This window comes from Dasypus novemcinctus, chromosome 3 (genome assembly GCF_030445035.2).
Source record: "Dasypus novemcinctus isolate mDasNov1 chromosome 3, mDasNov1.1.hap2, whole genome shotgun sequence".
NCBI classification, from domain to species: domain Eukaryota; kingdom Metazoa; phylum Chordata; class Mammalia; order Cingulata; family Dasypodidae; genus Dasypus; species Dasypus novemcinctus.
The window spans coordinates 68125571-68141729 of NC_080675.1; the positions used below are offsets into that span (position 1 = coordinate 68125571).

A 16159-nucleotide genomic window follows, 5' to 3' on the forward strand; every position below is an offset into this window, starting at 1 on the left:
AATGGGAGAAAATATGTGGAAATCATGTATCTGATAAGGGTTTAATATCCAGAATATATAAAGAACACCTACAATTCAACGAAAAAGGACAACCCAATTAAAAAATAATCAAAGGAATTAAAAAGATATTTCTTCAAAGAAGATATACAAATGATCAATAAACACATGAAACGATGCTTAACATCTATTTTGGGAAATGAACTCAAAACCACAATGACCTGCCACCTCACAGCCACTAGAATGGCTATTAATAAAAAATAAAATAACAAGTGCTGGTGAATATACAGAGAAATAGAATCCTGGTACATGCTGGAAGGAATATAAAATGGTGCAGCTTCTGTGAAAAACAGTTTGGTGGTTCCTCAGAAAGTTAAGTATAGAATTTCCATATGACCTGAAAATCCCACTCCCAGGTATATCCCCCAAAACTGAAAACAGAGACTTGGACAGATATTTCATCACAACATGATTGACAAAATCAAAAGGTGGAAGCAACCCAAGTGTTCATCAGCATATGAACGGATAAATAAAATGGGGTATATCCATACAATGGAATATTATTCAGCCATAAAAATAAGCAAAGTATTGGTACATGCTACAACATGGATGAATCTTGATGACTTCATTTTGAGTGAAATAAGCCAGACACAAAGGACAAATATCATATGATTTCTCATATACGAAACATATAGAATAAGCAAATTATTAGAAAGAGTAAGTAAAATAATGGTTAATGGGTGGGGGGATGGGAGAATGGGGTTATTGCTAAATGAGTGTGAGTTTTGGGATGATGAAAATAGTCTGGAAATAGGTAGTGATGAAAGTTACACAGTATTGTCAATCCACTTAATGTCAAAGAACTGTCCACTTAAAATGGTTAAAATTATTTTTATATATTTTTTATCACAATTAAAAAGAAATAAATTGTTTTTAGAGTCACACTACAGAGTAGAAACTTTATTCTTTGGGAAATAAGGAACCACATAAGGTTTTGAATATGGAAGAGATGATAACTGCACTTGAGAAAGATAATTCTGGAAGATAATACAGCCTGGATTAAAAAGGAATGAAAATAAGAGGCAAAGTACCTTGCAAAAAGGTTACTGTATTTATCCAGGGAAGAGGTAATGAAAGACCAAATTGAATTGTGGCAGCAGATACACAAAGTTAGACTCAGAAGAAATGGTATGATGGGCCACAGCCTGAACTTGGAGGGTGGGGAGAAACAGACAAAGATGATTGTGATGGTTAGGCTAATGTGTCAACTTGGCCAGTTAAGTGTGTCCAGTTTGGTCAAGCAAGCAAAGGGCTAACTGTAATACAAGGATATTTATGGACTTTAGTCATCAGTGAGTTTACTGTATAGATGGCGGATTACATCTACAATCAACCAGGGAGACTGCTGTCAGCAATGAGTGACATTTTATCCAATCTTAGGGTGAAAGTCTTAACTCCCCTAGTACAGTGAAGTGAAGACTACATTCTCCCTAACATTTGGCATACAGGCCCAACCCTCAGAGCAACGAGTTAGGGACCTGGCCTTCACTAATTCATGACGGACAAGCCCACCCCTCTCAGACCTATGGGGTGGCAACTTTAACCTCCCTAATTCTTTTTTTTTTTTTTTTAACCTCCCTAATTCTTGGGGAATATGCTCCACCCTCTCTATAGTCTACGGCAGCAAAACTCTCCCTGAACAGTGGGCGGGACCATCCACCCTCTTCGGGGCAAAACCATCCTCTCTGTAAACATGGCGGGGTTTCTCTCTTGGCCCAAGGTGATGTCTTAATTTCAGATCTCAGTTTCATGCTTTTCCTCTTAAAGTTGTTTCCCCTTCAATCTCTCCCTTCCATGTCCCTTTTATTCCAGGCTGACAGCGATTTTGCTTATACAGCTCTCTCAAGTTTATTAGTTTAGCATGCAGGAAGCAGGTTTCCAAGCCATCAGACAATAAGACTTTTCACAAGTCTTTCCTAGATAATAACTGCATTTTTAATCTTGATTTACAAGTTCCAAGTTTAGTTAAGTCCTTGAATGGGACACTATCATCTGGGGGTTGATTTCTAGAGGCTTTGAATTCCCAGAATCAGATTTTTGGAATTCAGAGGATGAAGTGCGGCAGTTTGATATTGTTCATGAATTCCAAAAATAGATATTGGATTATGTTTGTAAACTGGTCTGTTCCTCTGGGCATATTACATTGTATTAGATTCAGAGATTTCACTCTTACTTGATTAAATTATGATTAAGGCTTTACTTGGGCCACGTCAGTAGGACTCACAGAGAAAATGACACGGCAGGAGTTAGTTGGGGTTTTGATCCTGGAGACCGAGAAGTAAGCACAGAGAAGCAGATATGTGAGGAAAGAGAGGTTTCATTAGACATGGCAGAGGCCCCAGGAAAAGAGACAAGCCATTTACCTGACAGTTTATACCTGGCCTTATAGCCAGAGCAAAGCAGCTGAGCCCGGAGAGAAATGAGCCCTGGGAAAGAGACAAGACTTGTCCCAGCCTGCAGCTGAGACTGGAAGAAGCTGGGACCATCAAGCCTTGGGAGGAGGAAGACTGAACCCTCGCAAATATCGCTCACCATCTTGCATCGACATATGGCAACAGACTGGGTGAGGAAGTACCTCTTATGGTACCTTGAGTTAGACTCTTTAGGGCCTTGTGACTATAAGCTTCTATCCCAAATACAGCCCTTTTATAAAAACCAACAGATTTATTTTGCATCAGTACCCTGTTCGCTGACCACTAAAATGACTCTAAAGTTTTAAGTCTCCATAACTGGGGAAATGTTAATGCTACCAATAAAAATGGATAACAAAGGAAGAAGAGCAGGTCAAAGATAAAAAATAAATACAGCTCTGCTGTCCAAGAAAAATGATTCTACTAGCAGTAAATGAACATACTCAGCAATTATTTCAAAGGAATTTTAAAAAAAGATAATTAAAAAAATTATAAAATGTTTTGGGTATGAATTACTTTCAGAAAGTAATTCTTTACATGAGAAATTAAATATGTAAGCTAAATATAGAAAAACCATGTCATTCCTTTATAAAAACAATGCCCAACTGATCTCTTCCACATAGAACAGATATTGAATTAAATGAAGAATTAAGTTTCAAGAACTGTAACAGAAAAATTACAAAAAAAATAAAAGGCAAAGTTTCCCTCTTACTCAATTTGGGTTATTTCCACAAAAAATATACATGTTCTAAAATACCTGATTGATTGCACATACATGATTTTAAGATGATCAGATATAACAAAGTTCAAAAGTTGACCTACCATTGAAAAAACAAAAACCAACTATGACAGTTTCTTACCACTTATTAGTAGATTACAAGACTTACTTACAGGTAAATTCTAATTACTCTATTTACTTAAATACATATACCCTTAAAATCACTGCTTCCCTGCTCTAATGGAAAATTAGAAATGTAGCTGTAATAGGATCTCTGAGCAAATGGTCAAAGCAGTTACAGAGGGGCTACTTGCTACTAAGATAAAATTTGAAAAAGAATGTAAATAGTTAATAATGGTTAATGATAACAAAGAAGGCTTCCCAGGTTCCACTACAGGGAAATTACTCTCATCACCATAGCTTTACTCCATGGTTACAACCTAACTAGGCATCTGGGATTATTTACTCAATTTCCTCCACCCCATTTTAGTGGTAAAATGTCTTGTAAAAACTGTATGTGAGTGTACATGTATGTATGTATTTTGAGGGATTCCCTAGTTTTAATCTCACAAGCGATTGCTTCTCACCCATTGGCTCCTCAGGAAAGCCCATAAACCAATATTATATAAACCTATGCATTCTCCAGATGGCAAAAGTATTTACACAGCAACAGTTCAGCAGAAGTATCAAAATTGAGAACTCTTAGTTCACTTTTCTTAGGAAGGATTTGGATTTACAGACATTCAATCTTAAAATCAACTTGTCGTAAAATTTACTAACCTTTTGTATGCTTATGTTTTGGGTGTTCCTTATTTTGTATTTTTAAAACACTGGGTGAAATGTCATGCGACTTATCATCTTCAAAATCACCACATCCATATCCATAGTTGATACGCTGACCAATTACGCTTACATTAGATGTTGCAGACCCTATAAAATAATAAAATAAAAATATTTATTGGAATGATATAGTTATTATGACAGATACCTCTCTCTCCTTTAAATCTATCTGGCCTTCTGACCTTTTATGCCAGTAAAATAATGTTAGAAAATACAACATTACAGCAATTTTATAGTTTTAAACTATTTTAAAATCTGTAATATTTTTTATTTGACTAATATAAGAATATTTATTATAAGCTATACTATAACATTTAATAAAATAGGTTTTAAAATTACAGTGAGGAAAGTGGACTTGGCCCAGTGGTTAGGGCATCCGTCTACCACATGGGAGGTCCACGGTTCAAACCCCAGGCCTCCTTGACCCGTGTGCAGCTGGCCCATGCGCAGTGCTGATGCGCGCAAGGAGTGCCGTGCCATGCAGGAGTGTCCCCGTGTAGGGGAGCCCCATGCGCAAGGAGTGTGCCCCGTAAGGAGAGCCACCCAGCACGAAAGAAAGTTCAACCTGCCCAAGAATGGTGCCGCACACACGGAGAGCTGACACAACAAGATGACGAAACAAAAAGAAACACAGATTCCCGAGCCGCTGACGACAACAGAAGCAGACGAAGAAGACGCAGCAAACAGACACAGAGAACAGACAACCGGGGGGCCGGGGCGGGGGCGGAAGGGAGAGAAATAAATAAGTAAATCTTTAAAAAAAAAATTACAATGAAATACAAATTCTATGTTTGAAAGAGATAATCAAATACTTATATTTTTAAAATATGGCAGGCACTTAATTGTTTAATTGAAATTTTTAACTTTAAACCAAAAAGAGAATTTTTTAAATTCAGAAGTTTTAAACTGTGGCCTGAGAGCCACATATATTCTCCATTTCTTTTCCCTCCCCTTCCATGTAATGGGCCTATGCTGGTCTGGCTGGTGAGGTAGTAAAATACAAATGATTAAGAGCTCATAATCAGAATAATACCATTTGGCTTTAAATTATACTGCTGATACTTAATCTGCTGAGAGAACCTGTGCAAGGCTCTAGTACGATAATAGTACTATCTCTTCCAGAACTGTTGTGAAGATTATATGAAGAAAGCACATGTTAAAGGCTTAGGACAGAGCCTAACACATAGGAAATACCCAAATTTTATTCTATTTCTAATTAAAAATAAAACAAAAACAAAACTCTTTTGGAACTACTTTAACAAATACCCCAAATTTTAAGCTACATTTGAGTGTTTAAACTGGACACTTACACTAATACTTTGCAGCTGTTAAAGCCACAAAATGTGTACTACAGGAAAAAACCTAGATGATAAACATTTGTATCACTGTCCATTTATATACTCCTATTTAAAGCATTATCTGTAAATAATAATAAAATATTTATTTTAAATAATGCTGTAGATATTTTAATAAATCAGGATGGTGGGAAGAAGAAGTGGCTGATTGCAGGTAGGGTAAAGAAGTACAGGGCACTAAGTCAGTTTATAAAAAAAGATTCAAGAAAGATTTTATGTTAAATAATAAAGAATCTCTGGAAGTAACTTGAATATTTTTCTGAATTCTTCTTAAAAAGACAATTAATTCTTTAAGTAAGCTTCTTAAATGACAATTCTTTAAGTAAGCTACATAAAGATACTAGCTTTGGGTGAAAATGCTTTCTATTAATAGGTGACAGTAATAGAAAATTACAGGAAGAAAAATTTACTATAGTATCAATCAGGAAATTTAGCACAACATGCTGTAACAGGAAGTGATGGAATATATGTGGAGACCTTTATTAGAAATACTGTTGAAAGACAGATTGGATTTATAATTTTTAAGTAACTTTTATTTTTTGATCTTCAGATATTTATTCTGAGCATTATCATTGTTATAATTTACCAGTTCAACACCAATAAACTTGTAGACAGCACTTGTTTATTTAAATTAAAACAAAACCTATCCCACGTAAACAAAAAATATAAAACCAAATTTATAAAATCCTATATCATTACCAATTTAATATTTTAAGAACATATTAAATTTAACGAAGAGTTTCTTATAGTGTGAATTCAGCAACAGTAGTGCTTCAAAAACTTGATTCTAGAAATACCTAAGTTACATGTTAAAAACACATATTTCTAACCTTGAAGACTGATTCATTAAGTATTAGGCAAGTCCCCAGAATCTACATTTGCAATCTGCACCCCAGATGATTCCTAAGATTAGGCAAGTTTGGGAAACACTGAATATTTTACATAGAAGTATGTGCTATAATAAGACCTATCACTCTACCAATATATATTTAAATAACTCACAAGGTCACACAACTAGAGTAAGAGGGGAAATCAAACCCAGGTTACACAAATCCATTTTTTTTCCTATCCCAATGATATTCTTCCAAAAGGATGTTCCATTTTTACAAATTAGATACAACCTGGTAACTATAATGTCTCTTCAAAATTATATATATATATATATATAAACATTTGTAAAATTATAAAATACATTTTTTAGAATGATCAGACTTAAAAAGGATTAAAGGATAAGTTCAAGTTTTTATATGTGTCTCCCCAATAAAGAGAACTGACACTTAATACCTATTATACACTAGCTGCTTTATAGGTGTTATATATTTAAATCTTCATTACCCTTTCTCAAGGCTTATATTACCAGATGAGAGAACTGAGTTTCAAAGAAGTAACTTGTACAGTGTGAATACAGTTATTAGTTATCAAATTGGGATTCCAAATGGAGTTTCTCAGACCCCAAAGCTCATATACACTGTCTTTCTGTGCCTAGTTGAGTAGCCATCTCTTTGCTGAACACTAGCTTTGTACAAGCCAATATACCAAGCATACACATGACTCAGACATTCAGGATTATGGCAGACACTGGTAGGTAATCAAAGGTAACAATCTTGGGGTTGGGGTGTCGAGAGTCTGATAATATAAGAAAAATAAAATAACTTGTACTATTGGTAGAAGAGATTGGTAGAAGAGATAATAATTTTGTTTGTAAATTGGGGAAGACTTCCCAGAGAAAGCAACTGAGTTGTGTTTTCAGAGATGAATAGCGGTATGAATTCCGGATTTCATCTAGAATAAATAGTATGTACAAATGCAAAGAGTTAGGAAATGGTAGTGAAGGTGGTATGATTTAATTGTAGCACAAAATAGAAAGAGGAAAGTGAAAAACAAGTCTGGAGAAGTAAGAGGGCACTAGATCGTGGAAGAATGCCTTGAACAAATCTAGGTTGGGAAATAGAGCTAGATTTGCATTGTGGGGATGGATTGGAAAAGAATGATGTGGAAACTGGAGAGAAAATTTAGGAGGCTGAGCAGGCAAGAAATGTGGAAAGAGTGTGAACAAAAGCAATGGTAGTGGAGAAAAGAAGTAGGAGAAATGAAGAGAAAAATAAGAGATTAAAAATCTTAGCAAACAATCAGATATATATACACAGCTTTTTAATAAGTTATTACATAAAGTAAAAGAACCTTAAATTTGTTATGACTGTTACATTGAGATTAGGTGAAAATAAATATTGTATCACAATTTATTGCATTTCATTCACAGTTCAATATAGCTTTACTAATCATAAAAAAGTGATGTTGTAAATGAGAGACTTCTAGATCAGCTCATGAAATTCTTAAAGCAAGATACACCTGAACTTAACCACTAATGAAATATTCCTTATAAAGGAAATTGTCTTTTGTGATGCCACAAACAGTTCCCAAATGGTTACCAAACTTTGCTGCACACTAGAATCACCAGTGAGCTTTTTAAAATTGGGTGCACCCCATACTATTAATAAATCAGAATATCTGGAGTTGGGAGCCACACTTAGGTATACCTATGGGCTTGAAAGAGGATCAATTATCCAGGCAAATATTTTTTCTTCCAAGAATAATATAACATTTATTCTTGGCTAAATTGACTTTTTTAAAAAATTTTAAATATTTATTTATTTATTTATTTCTCTCTCCCCCCCCCGGTTGTCTGTTCTCTGTGTCTATTTGCTGCATCTCCTTTGTCCGCTTCTGTTGTCAGCGGCACAGGAATCTGTGTTTCTTTTTGTTGTGTCAGCTCTCCGTGTGTGCGGTGCCATTCCTGGGCAGGTTGAACTTTCTTTCGCACTGGGCGGCTCTCCTTACGGGGCTCACTCCTTGTGCGTAGGGCTCCCCTACAAGGGGGACACCCCTGCGTGACACGGCACTCCTTGTGCGCATCAGCACTGCACATGGGCCAGCTCCACCTGGGTCAAGAAGGCCTGGGGTTTGAACTGTGGACCTCCCATGTGGTAGACAGACACCCTAACCACTGGGCCAAGTCCACCGCCCTAAATTGACTTTTAAGGTGTTAAAAAATGATTGCTAAAAAAAAAAAAAAGGATTACTATTGATTTCTAAGTACAAAAATTGTAAATATGAAATATACTCTATCATTTTTCATATCGTCTAAAAGTCATATTTTTAATAGAACATATGCATAAAACAGTCATAGAATACCTGCACTGGAGCTTTCAGTCATTTGAGAGTTTTTATTCTTTGCAGAAGAAAGTCTTGTTGAACAAGATTTTGATCCAAATGTTGGAAACATGTCTGACCTACAATGAAACAGAGCAATTTCTATAAACATTTAAGATCGTCAGTTTTCAACACTCATACCACACTTTCTCTACTTTTGTTACCTCACAAACTTTTACATAATAAGGCAGCAATAAGTTGAAAAACTATGGCTGAGAATTTTTTAAATTGGTATTCTTAACCTACCTTTTAGACTTTCAATCTTTTAAACATTTCTAATTATCCAGAAGAGGATTGCCTCAAGAATGGATAAAAAACTGATTCAAAGAGTCCATTAAAAACCAAATCAAATGACCCCTAATTATTTAACATACTATCCATCTTTACATATAATGACAATAGAAACTTGTCTATATTATAAATAAGAGATCAGCAACAAGTAAGTTTGGCAAATGCTGCTTTCTTCTTGGGATATTTTTTGTTGTACTTTACTGAGATCATAAAGGCTGAAAGACCTTATTTCATAAGGAAAGCAAACTGAAGAATGATAAATCTGAATGCAAGGAAACTTTGAAATTGATAAGAGTTGTAATGTCAATAAATCACAATGGATAATACAAAGTGGAGATTTTACAAAGGAGTACAATTCTTGTAGTTGGGTAGGCATTATTTGTCAATGGGCATATTGAGAAAGCAAAGTTAAAGATTTTAAAAGAGTAATTTCTCTAGAACAGGTTGCTGTAAAATTATATACAACTCAGTATATTTGTCCTGGATTAAAGAAAATAATCTAGTCTCAAAATTTTTCCACCCAACTCATCTAATAGATGAAAGCCTCATGTTAGGTAATAGTGGCTTTCTTTAGTTGTGATTTTTTTTTTTTTTAAGGTACTGGGGGCCAAGGATTGAACCTGGGACCTTGTATGTGGCAAGATGGCACTCAATCACTGAGACACGTTGGCTTCCCTAAGACGGTTTTTTCATTTGTTTTGCTTGTTGTTTGTTTTTGTTTTTCAGGAGGCACCAGGAACCAAACCTGGAGCTTCCCTTGTGGGAAGCAGACACTCAACTGTTTGAGCCACATCTGTTCCCCTTTAGTTGTGATTCTTAATGGGAAGTGTAAACTAAATGGGAATAACTGCTCTAAAATTATTAAACTTAAATGTTTAAATTAATTAAAAGTAACTGTCTAATGAATGTGCACTGAATGCCCTTTTCAGAGTTCTATATCTGAACAGGATAACTAAGACAATATTGGAAATTGTGAATCCTAGATGTTATAAAAAGGACTCCCGTGCCCTCCCACTAGGTTTCCAGTTATTTTTATAACCTTGCAACTACAGGAGTATGTAACATAAAATTTCACTTTCATAGAAGATCAGGGAAGAAACTTTAGGTCTAAAATAATTGTTAAATATGTATTTTTAAAATATCTCGTAATTTAATGGAAACATATTTATTTCACCAGCCTCTGTAACCATTTGAAATTCATTTTGTAAATATATGGTATTACGGGACTCTACTTAGGCAATTACAAGAAAGAAATTTCCAGTAAGAAAAAATTATAACTGTAAAATTAGGTGCTAATTAAGATAAAATGTGGAAGAGAAAATCAGGGTTGAGATAAATCTCTCATAAAGGGACACAAAAATTGAATTTAATTCTATAAACTGAAATCATGCATCCTTTTTCACTAAATTTAATAACATACCACCTCTCCTTTGATTATGTAATCTTTATCTACATTGTTAGAGGTTCCAGTTTATGCAAGCAAAAATAATTTTAATTTCATTTAAATACTTCTAATAACTGGTTTACCACCATAAAAATGGTTTAACATAAAAATCAAAGAAAAATAGAATTTAAAAAACTGACTACACCAAATATTAGCAAGGATGTGAAACAATTGGATCTCTTGAACATTCATTTCTGATATGAGCACCAAATGGTACAACCATCTTGAAAAACTGTTTAGCAGTTTCTTAAAAAGTTAAATATACACCTATCCTATGGCCCAGCAGTTCTACTATGTTTTTGTCAAATCCCCGAAACGATCTCACAGAGATGCCCCAAAGCCAGGGATGAGACCACTGTTTAAGACTTCAGAATTTATAGAGGTAATCTGGAGAAGCCAGTGCAATTGCTATGCTGGAAAATAATTATCCATTAGAGTGGGGTGGCCAGTACTAATTCTAGCACTATTGCTATAGAGGAACTACTGGAAGCTGTGAGAGCTGTGGCATGGAGTCCTAAGCTTCTACCAGATAATGAAAATAACAAGATATAAGGAAGGAAATTGGTGCTTAGTTTAAAATGAAAGCTGTAGGTCAATAGGGAAAAAGAGTCAATGATCCAGAAAAGAACTATAGGCCAAAAAATATTAGGATAGTTTTTAGATAAGCAAAATAACAATTAGGGCTTTGGGATAGGGCTTATATTAATTTAGGCACTCCAACTATAATAAGGGTTTACTATTTCTTCCCACCTCCACCCCAAACCAAACCTAAGCAAAGCTATATCTGTCAACTTTTCCATTTTCTTTTAATGCATTTAAAAATCTTAACAACTAGAAAATTAGTGGTTTTAAAGTTTTTCTCATATATGATATTACAGTTTCAGTCTATAAATTAAAGATTATCATGCATTTAACAGGCCAAAAAATGAAATACATTATTCTCTTCCCCTGGGGAGTTGTAGACAGAGAAGAAGTCAGTGATTCTTGGCTGTAAACTCCACTCTCACTGTAAGAGCTGATGTTTGGAGAGGAAGATCGAGATGGGGAATCCATAGCCAAGTCAAGCTTAATTGCAGAATCAGGGCTTTCAAGGTCAGGTGTACTGCCACTCAGTTTTGCTCTTTTCTTAGCTGCACTATTCCGAAGTGACCTAAGAGAGCTCTGCATCTAAGGAAAAAATTGAAAAAAAAAAATTAACTTTACAGGATAATATGAATTTTTTTTTTTCGATTTTTTCCTTCCCTTCCCCCTACCTTGCCCCCACCCTGCTGTCTATTCATTCCCTGTGTGATCTTCTGTATCTAGTTCTCTTTTTGTCTTATCATCTTTCTCCTCTAGGATTCAATCCTGGGGACCTCTGATGTGGAGAGAGATTCACTGTCAATTGTGCCATCTCAGTTCCTGGTCTCTGCAGTGCTTCGCCTCGACTCTCCCCTTCGTCTCTCTTTTGTTGTGTCATCAACCTGCGGCGTGACTCACTTTGCATGGGAACTCGGCTCACCACGGAGGCACTGGCTCAGCACATGAGCACTCACACCAAGTACTTGGCTTGCTGCGCAGGCACTCAGCTTAAAATGCAGGAACTTGTGTGGGCACTCGGCTTACCACGTGGATGCTTGGCTTGCAATATGGGCACTCATGCGGGCACTCAGCTCACCATGCAGGCACCTAGTTCACTGCGTGGGCACTTGGCTCACCGTGCAGGTGCTTGGCTTGCTACACAGGTACTGGCTTGCCGTGTATGCATGCTTTCTCTTCTTCTTTTTCACCAAGAGGCCTCAGGTTTGAACCCCGTTCTTCCCATATGGTAGGCAGAGGCCCTATCACTTGAGCCATATCTGCTTCCCTGAATTCTTTATAATAGTAAAAGTTATCCTTAGAATTTAAATTCCATTAAGTGTACCTAGTCATTCTCCAACCCAGTCTAACAAAATGGATGTTAATATATAAGTACATACTATAAATATACATATTTTCATCATTCAGGTATTTATTAACAACCTACTAGTTGTAACTTCATTGAGAAGAAGGATCTCAAGCTATTGTTTACCATATCTCTGGCATTGGACATAATGACTAATAAAATGTAGACATGAATCAATGAACTGGATAGTAGACATCAGAGTTGAGTCACAGATGTCCAGACTACACTTAATCACTAGTTGTGCTGACATAACTACTTAATAGTGCTATGAAAAGGTTAACCAAAAGTAATCAACTTTCTAATGTTTGAAGTTTATATCAAACTTGCAAATGTTAACAGATCATTGTATGTGCCTTATGAAGCCAAGTACTTCTAGAAACGAAGAGTAGAAATCATTAATACAAACTAATATACTAAGGTTGGGAAGAGAACATTGAACAAATGAATGAACTAGAAACATCCATAAAACATACTCAATTCATAAGGTTAAACATTTAATGAAAGCATCTGTCTTCAATAAATGATAGCATCCATAAATGTCTTAAGTCTACACACTTGATAGGCAGGGTCAGTAAACACATGAATGAACAAATATTATATATTACATGCTATGAAAACAAATAATTTCAATATAAAAATGCATATAGAAGTAAAATTAAACTGAAAAATTTGATTAATGTACTTTCCTTTGTGACACAAGAATACAAACTGAATCCATAAAACATGTAATGCCTTTCAACTCACACCTAAAAAGATAAACAATGACTGTATGAAATATCGTATTTAGGTTGATTCAAAAGTATGGCCTCCGGAAACAGATGTGGATCAACCAACTGGGCTCCCATCTACCATCTAGGAGGTCCAGGGTTTGATGCCCTGGGCCTCCTGATGAGGGCAAGCTGGTCCTCATGCAGCAAGCTGGCCCATGCGGAGTGCCAGTCCACACGGGAATGCTGCCCCATGCAGGAGTGCTGCCCTGCGTGGGAATGCTGCCCAGGGTAGGAAAGCTGCCCTGCGCAGGAGTGCCGGCCGACACAGAGAGCTGGCGCAGCAAGATGACACAACAAGAGACACAGAGGAGATAAAATAAGAAGACACAGCAGAACAGGGAGTTGAGGTGATGCAAGAGAGTAATCATCTCTCTCCCACTCCAGAAGGTCCCGGGATTGGTTCCCAGAGTCGCCTAATGAGAATACAAGCAGACACAGAAGAACACACAGCAAATGGACACAGAGAGCAGACAACAGGGGGAACGGGGAGGGGAGGGGGAGAAATAAATAAAATAAATCTTAAAAAAAAAAAGTATGGCCTCTTCCCTATTAAATTCTTGGAAGGCTGAATATCTAAAAACAGTACTATCCTTTTGTATTTATTAATAATTATATAAAAGAAATTCAATCTTCAATTATCCACTAAAAGAAAAAAGGATATTTTTAGGTGATAATAAAAACACTGCAAAAATGTGTAGGATCAGCTGTTATTTAAGTAAGAGTTATATAGGAAAATGCTTCTTCTGTATTTTTCTTTCCTCCAAATGAATTCCCTTCCTAGCCCTCTTGAAATACAAATGAGTTGGGCAAAAAAATTTAAGGAAATATTTTACAAGTAGTTAGAAGTTATAGTAGCTAATTAATTCATGAAGAACCAATCTGGGGGAAGCAGATGTGGCTCAGGCAATCAGACTCCCATCTACCATATGGGGGGGGTCCTGAATTCAGTTCTCGGGATTTGATTCCTGGTGAAGGTGAAGCTGGTCCACACCATGGAGAGCTAGCCCATGCAGCGAGCTGATACAAGATGATGCAACAAAAAAAGAGATGCAGAGGAAAGACAATGAGAGACACAACAAACCAGGGTGGTGAGGTAGCTCAAGCGATTAGGTGCCTCTCTCCCATGTTGGAGGTCCCAGGATTGGTTCCCAGTGCCTCCTAAAGAAAAGATGAAAAGACAAGCAGACACAAGGGAATGCACAGCTAATGGACACAGAAAGCAGACAGCAAGTGAAAGTGGTGGGGGGGCAAGGGGAAATAAATTAAATTAAATAAATCTTAAAAAAAAACAATCTGGGCACTTTATAAATTAGTTTTATGCATCTTTAATACTATGAACATACTTTGAAAATGACTATATATTAATTCTATTTTATTGAGCCAATCAGTCAGTAAAAGATGCTTACATCTTAAAAATAGGCTAAAGTAAGATCACAAAAATACGATTTAGTGGTTTAGTTTATGTACTTAGTTTATATACTTTTTTAAACCTCATATTAGGTAAATTGAAATAACAAGGCGGCAACTATGGAAAAGTGCTCTGAATCCAAAGTAATACAGCAACCACCTTGCCTTCTCTGACATAATTAGCATGTACAGAGTTATCATATTGGCAATACATTATTAAAGTATAAACAGAGTTGGCCCAGTGGTTAGGGCGTCCGTCTACCATATGGGAGGTCCGCGGTTCAAACCCCGGGCCTCCTCGACCCGTGTGGAGCTGGCCATGCGCAGTGCTGATGCGCGCAAGGAGTGCCTTGCCACGCAAGGGTGTCCCCCGCGTGGGGGAGCCCCCACGCGCAAGGAGTGCGCCCGTGAGGAAAGCCGCCCAGCGTGAAAAGAAAGTGCAGCCTGCCCAGGAATGGCGCCGCCCACACTTCCCGTGCCGCTGACGACAACAGAAGCGGACAAAGAAACAAAAGCAGACAAAGAAACAAGATGCAACAAATAGACACCAAGAACAGACAACCAGGGGAGGGGGGGAAATTAAATAAATAAATAAATCTTTAAAAAAAAAAAAAAAAAGTATAAACAGAGTGATGCGGGATTCAAAGATGAGTGCAAACATGACCTTGATTTCATAAAATAAAAAACTTGCACATATACACATAAGGATTGTGGTAAAGGATGTTCCTTGCAGCATTATTTGCAATAGCAAAAAACTGGTAATAAGCCAAAATCTATCATATGAATGAATACACCATAAATAAATATATAAAATATTAACACATTAATATAAAAAGTACAAAAACATACATAAAAGCACAAAATGATAGTGATTGTCTCTGGTGATGGAGGGAGAGGAATGGATCGGGCTGGGAACCACATTATGTTTCACTTTAAAAAAAATAAGAAATGAATAAAAGAAACTGTTTATTTTGGGGGGATATCAGTGCATAGGTATGTTATTTTATTATTCATACTTTTAATTTTAAAAAGGAATAATATGTGCATTGAAAAAATAATGGAAGGAAATAAATTAGAATATTAATAGTGACTTTTTCTTGGTAGTGGAATATGGTATGATGATTTTCTTCCTAATACTTCCTATATTTTACACGTTTTTAAATAATGAAATGAAATACTTTCATAAATAAGAAAAAATGCTATGGGATAGAAAGTACTTGATTTTTTCTTACATAACAAGTATAATATGTAGAAAATGCAAGAATTTTAAAAATATTTAAAAAATGATATTTGGTTCTAACCTCTTCTTGATCCAAATCTTTATCCCTCACATTTAATTCTGAAAGATCAATTGTAAGATTATCTTTTTCACTCTTCCAAGTATCTTCAGGCTCTTTCTTTTTGTGTCCAACCTTACTTAAATCTGTTTTATCAGGCAAAAGGCTTATTCCCCGTGGTATGGGAGGGACAGGCTTTGTCCCATTTAGGCCTCGTCGGGAAGATGGTGATCTCACCAAAGCAGGTATAAGTTGAACTGGAGGTTTTTCTTGAGAATTTTCTCCTGCATAAAAAATACATATTTTACTTTTTACTTTTTTTAATTTCACATAGTCATCAGTGTTTGGAATATAGTGTTTTAAAATAGAAAAGTACATTATCTTTCTAATAAAATAAAGTGAAATAAAGATCACTATCTAAAATGAGATAAATGTTATAGTGTCCCCAGACAAAT

The 16159-nt window shown here is 36.0% G+C and overlaps 1 protein-coding gene across 1 annotated transcript in view; it reads right to left on the minus strand.

The window, feature by feature from the left end:
- Positions 1–16159, minus strand: part of TOGARAM1 (TOG array regulator of axonemal microtubules 1) — a 127551-nt gene that overhangs the window by 53070 nt on the left and 58322 nt on the right. The window contains 4 exon segments of the mRNA XM_012521568.4: positions 3967–4116; positions 8574–8671; positions 11261–11493; positions 15729–15988. Of these exon segments, the coding sequence (XP_012377022.3) occupies positions 3967–4116; positions 8574–8671; positions 11261–11493; positions 15729–15988 (741 nt within the window).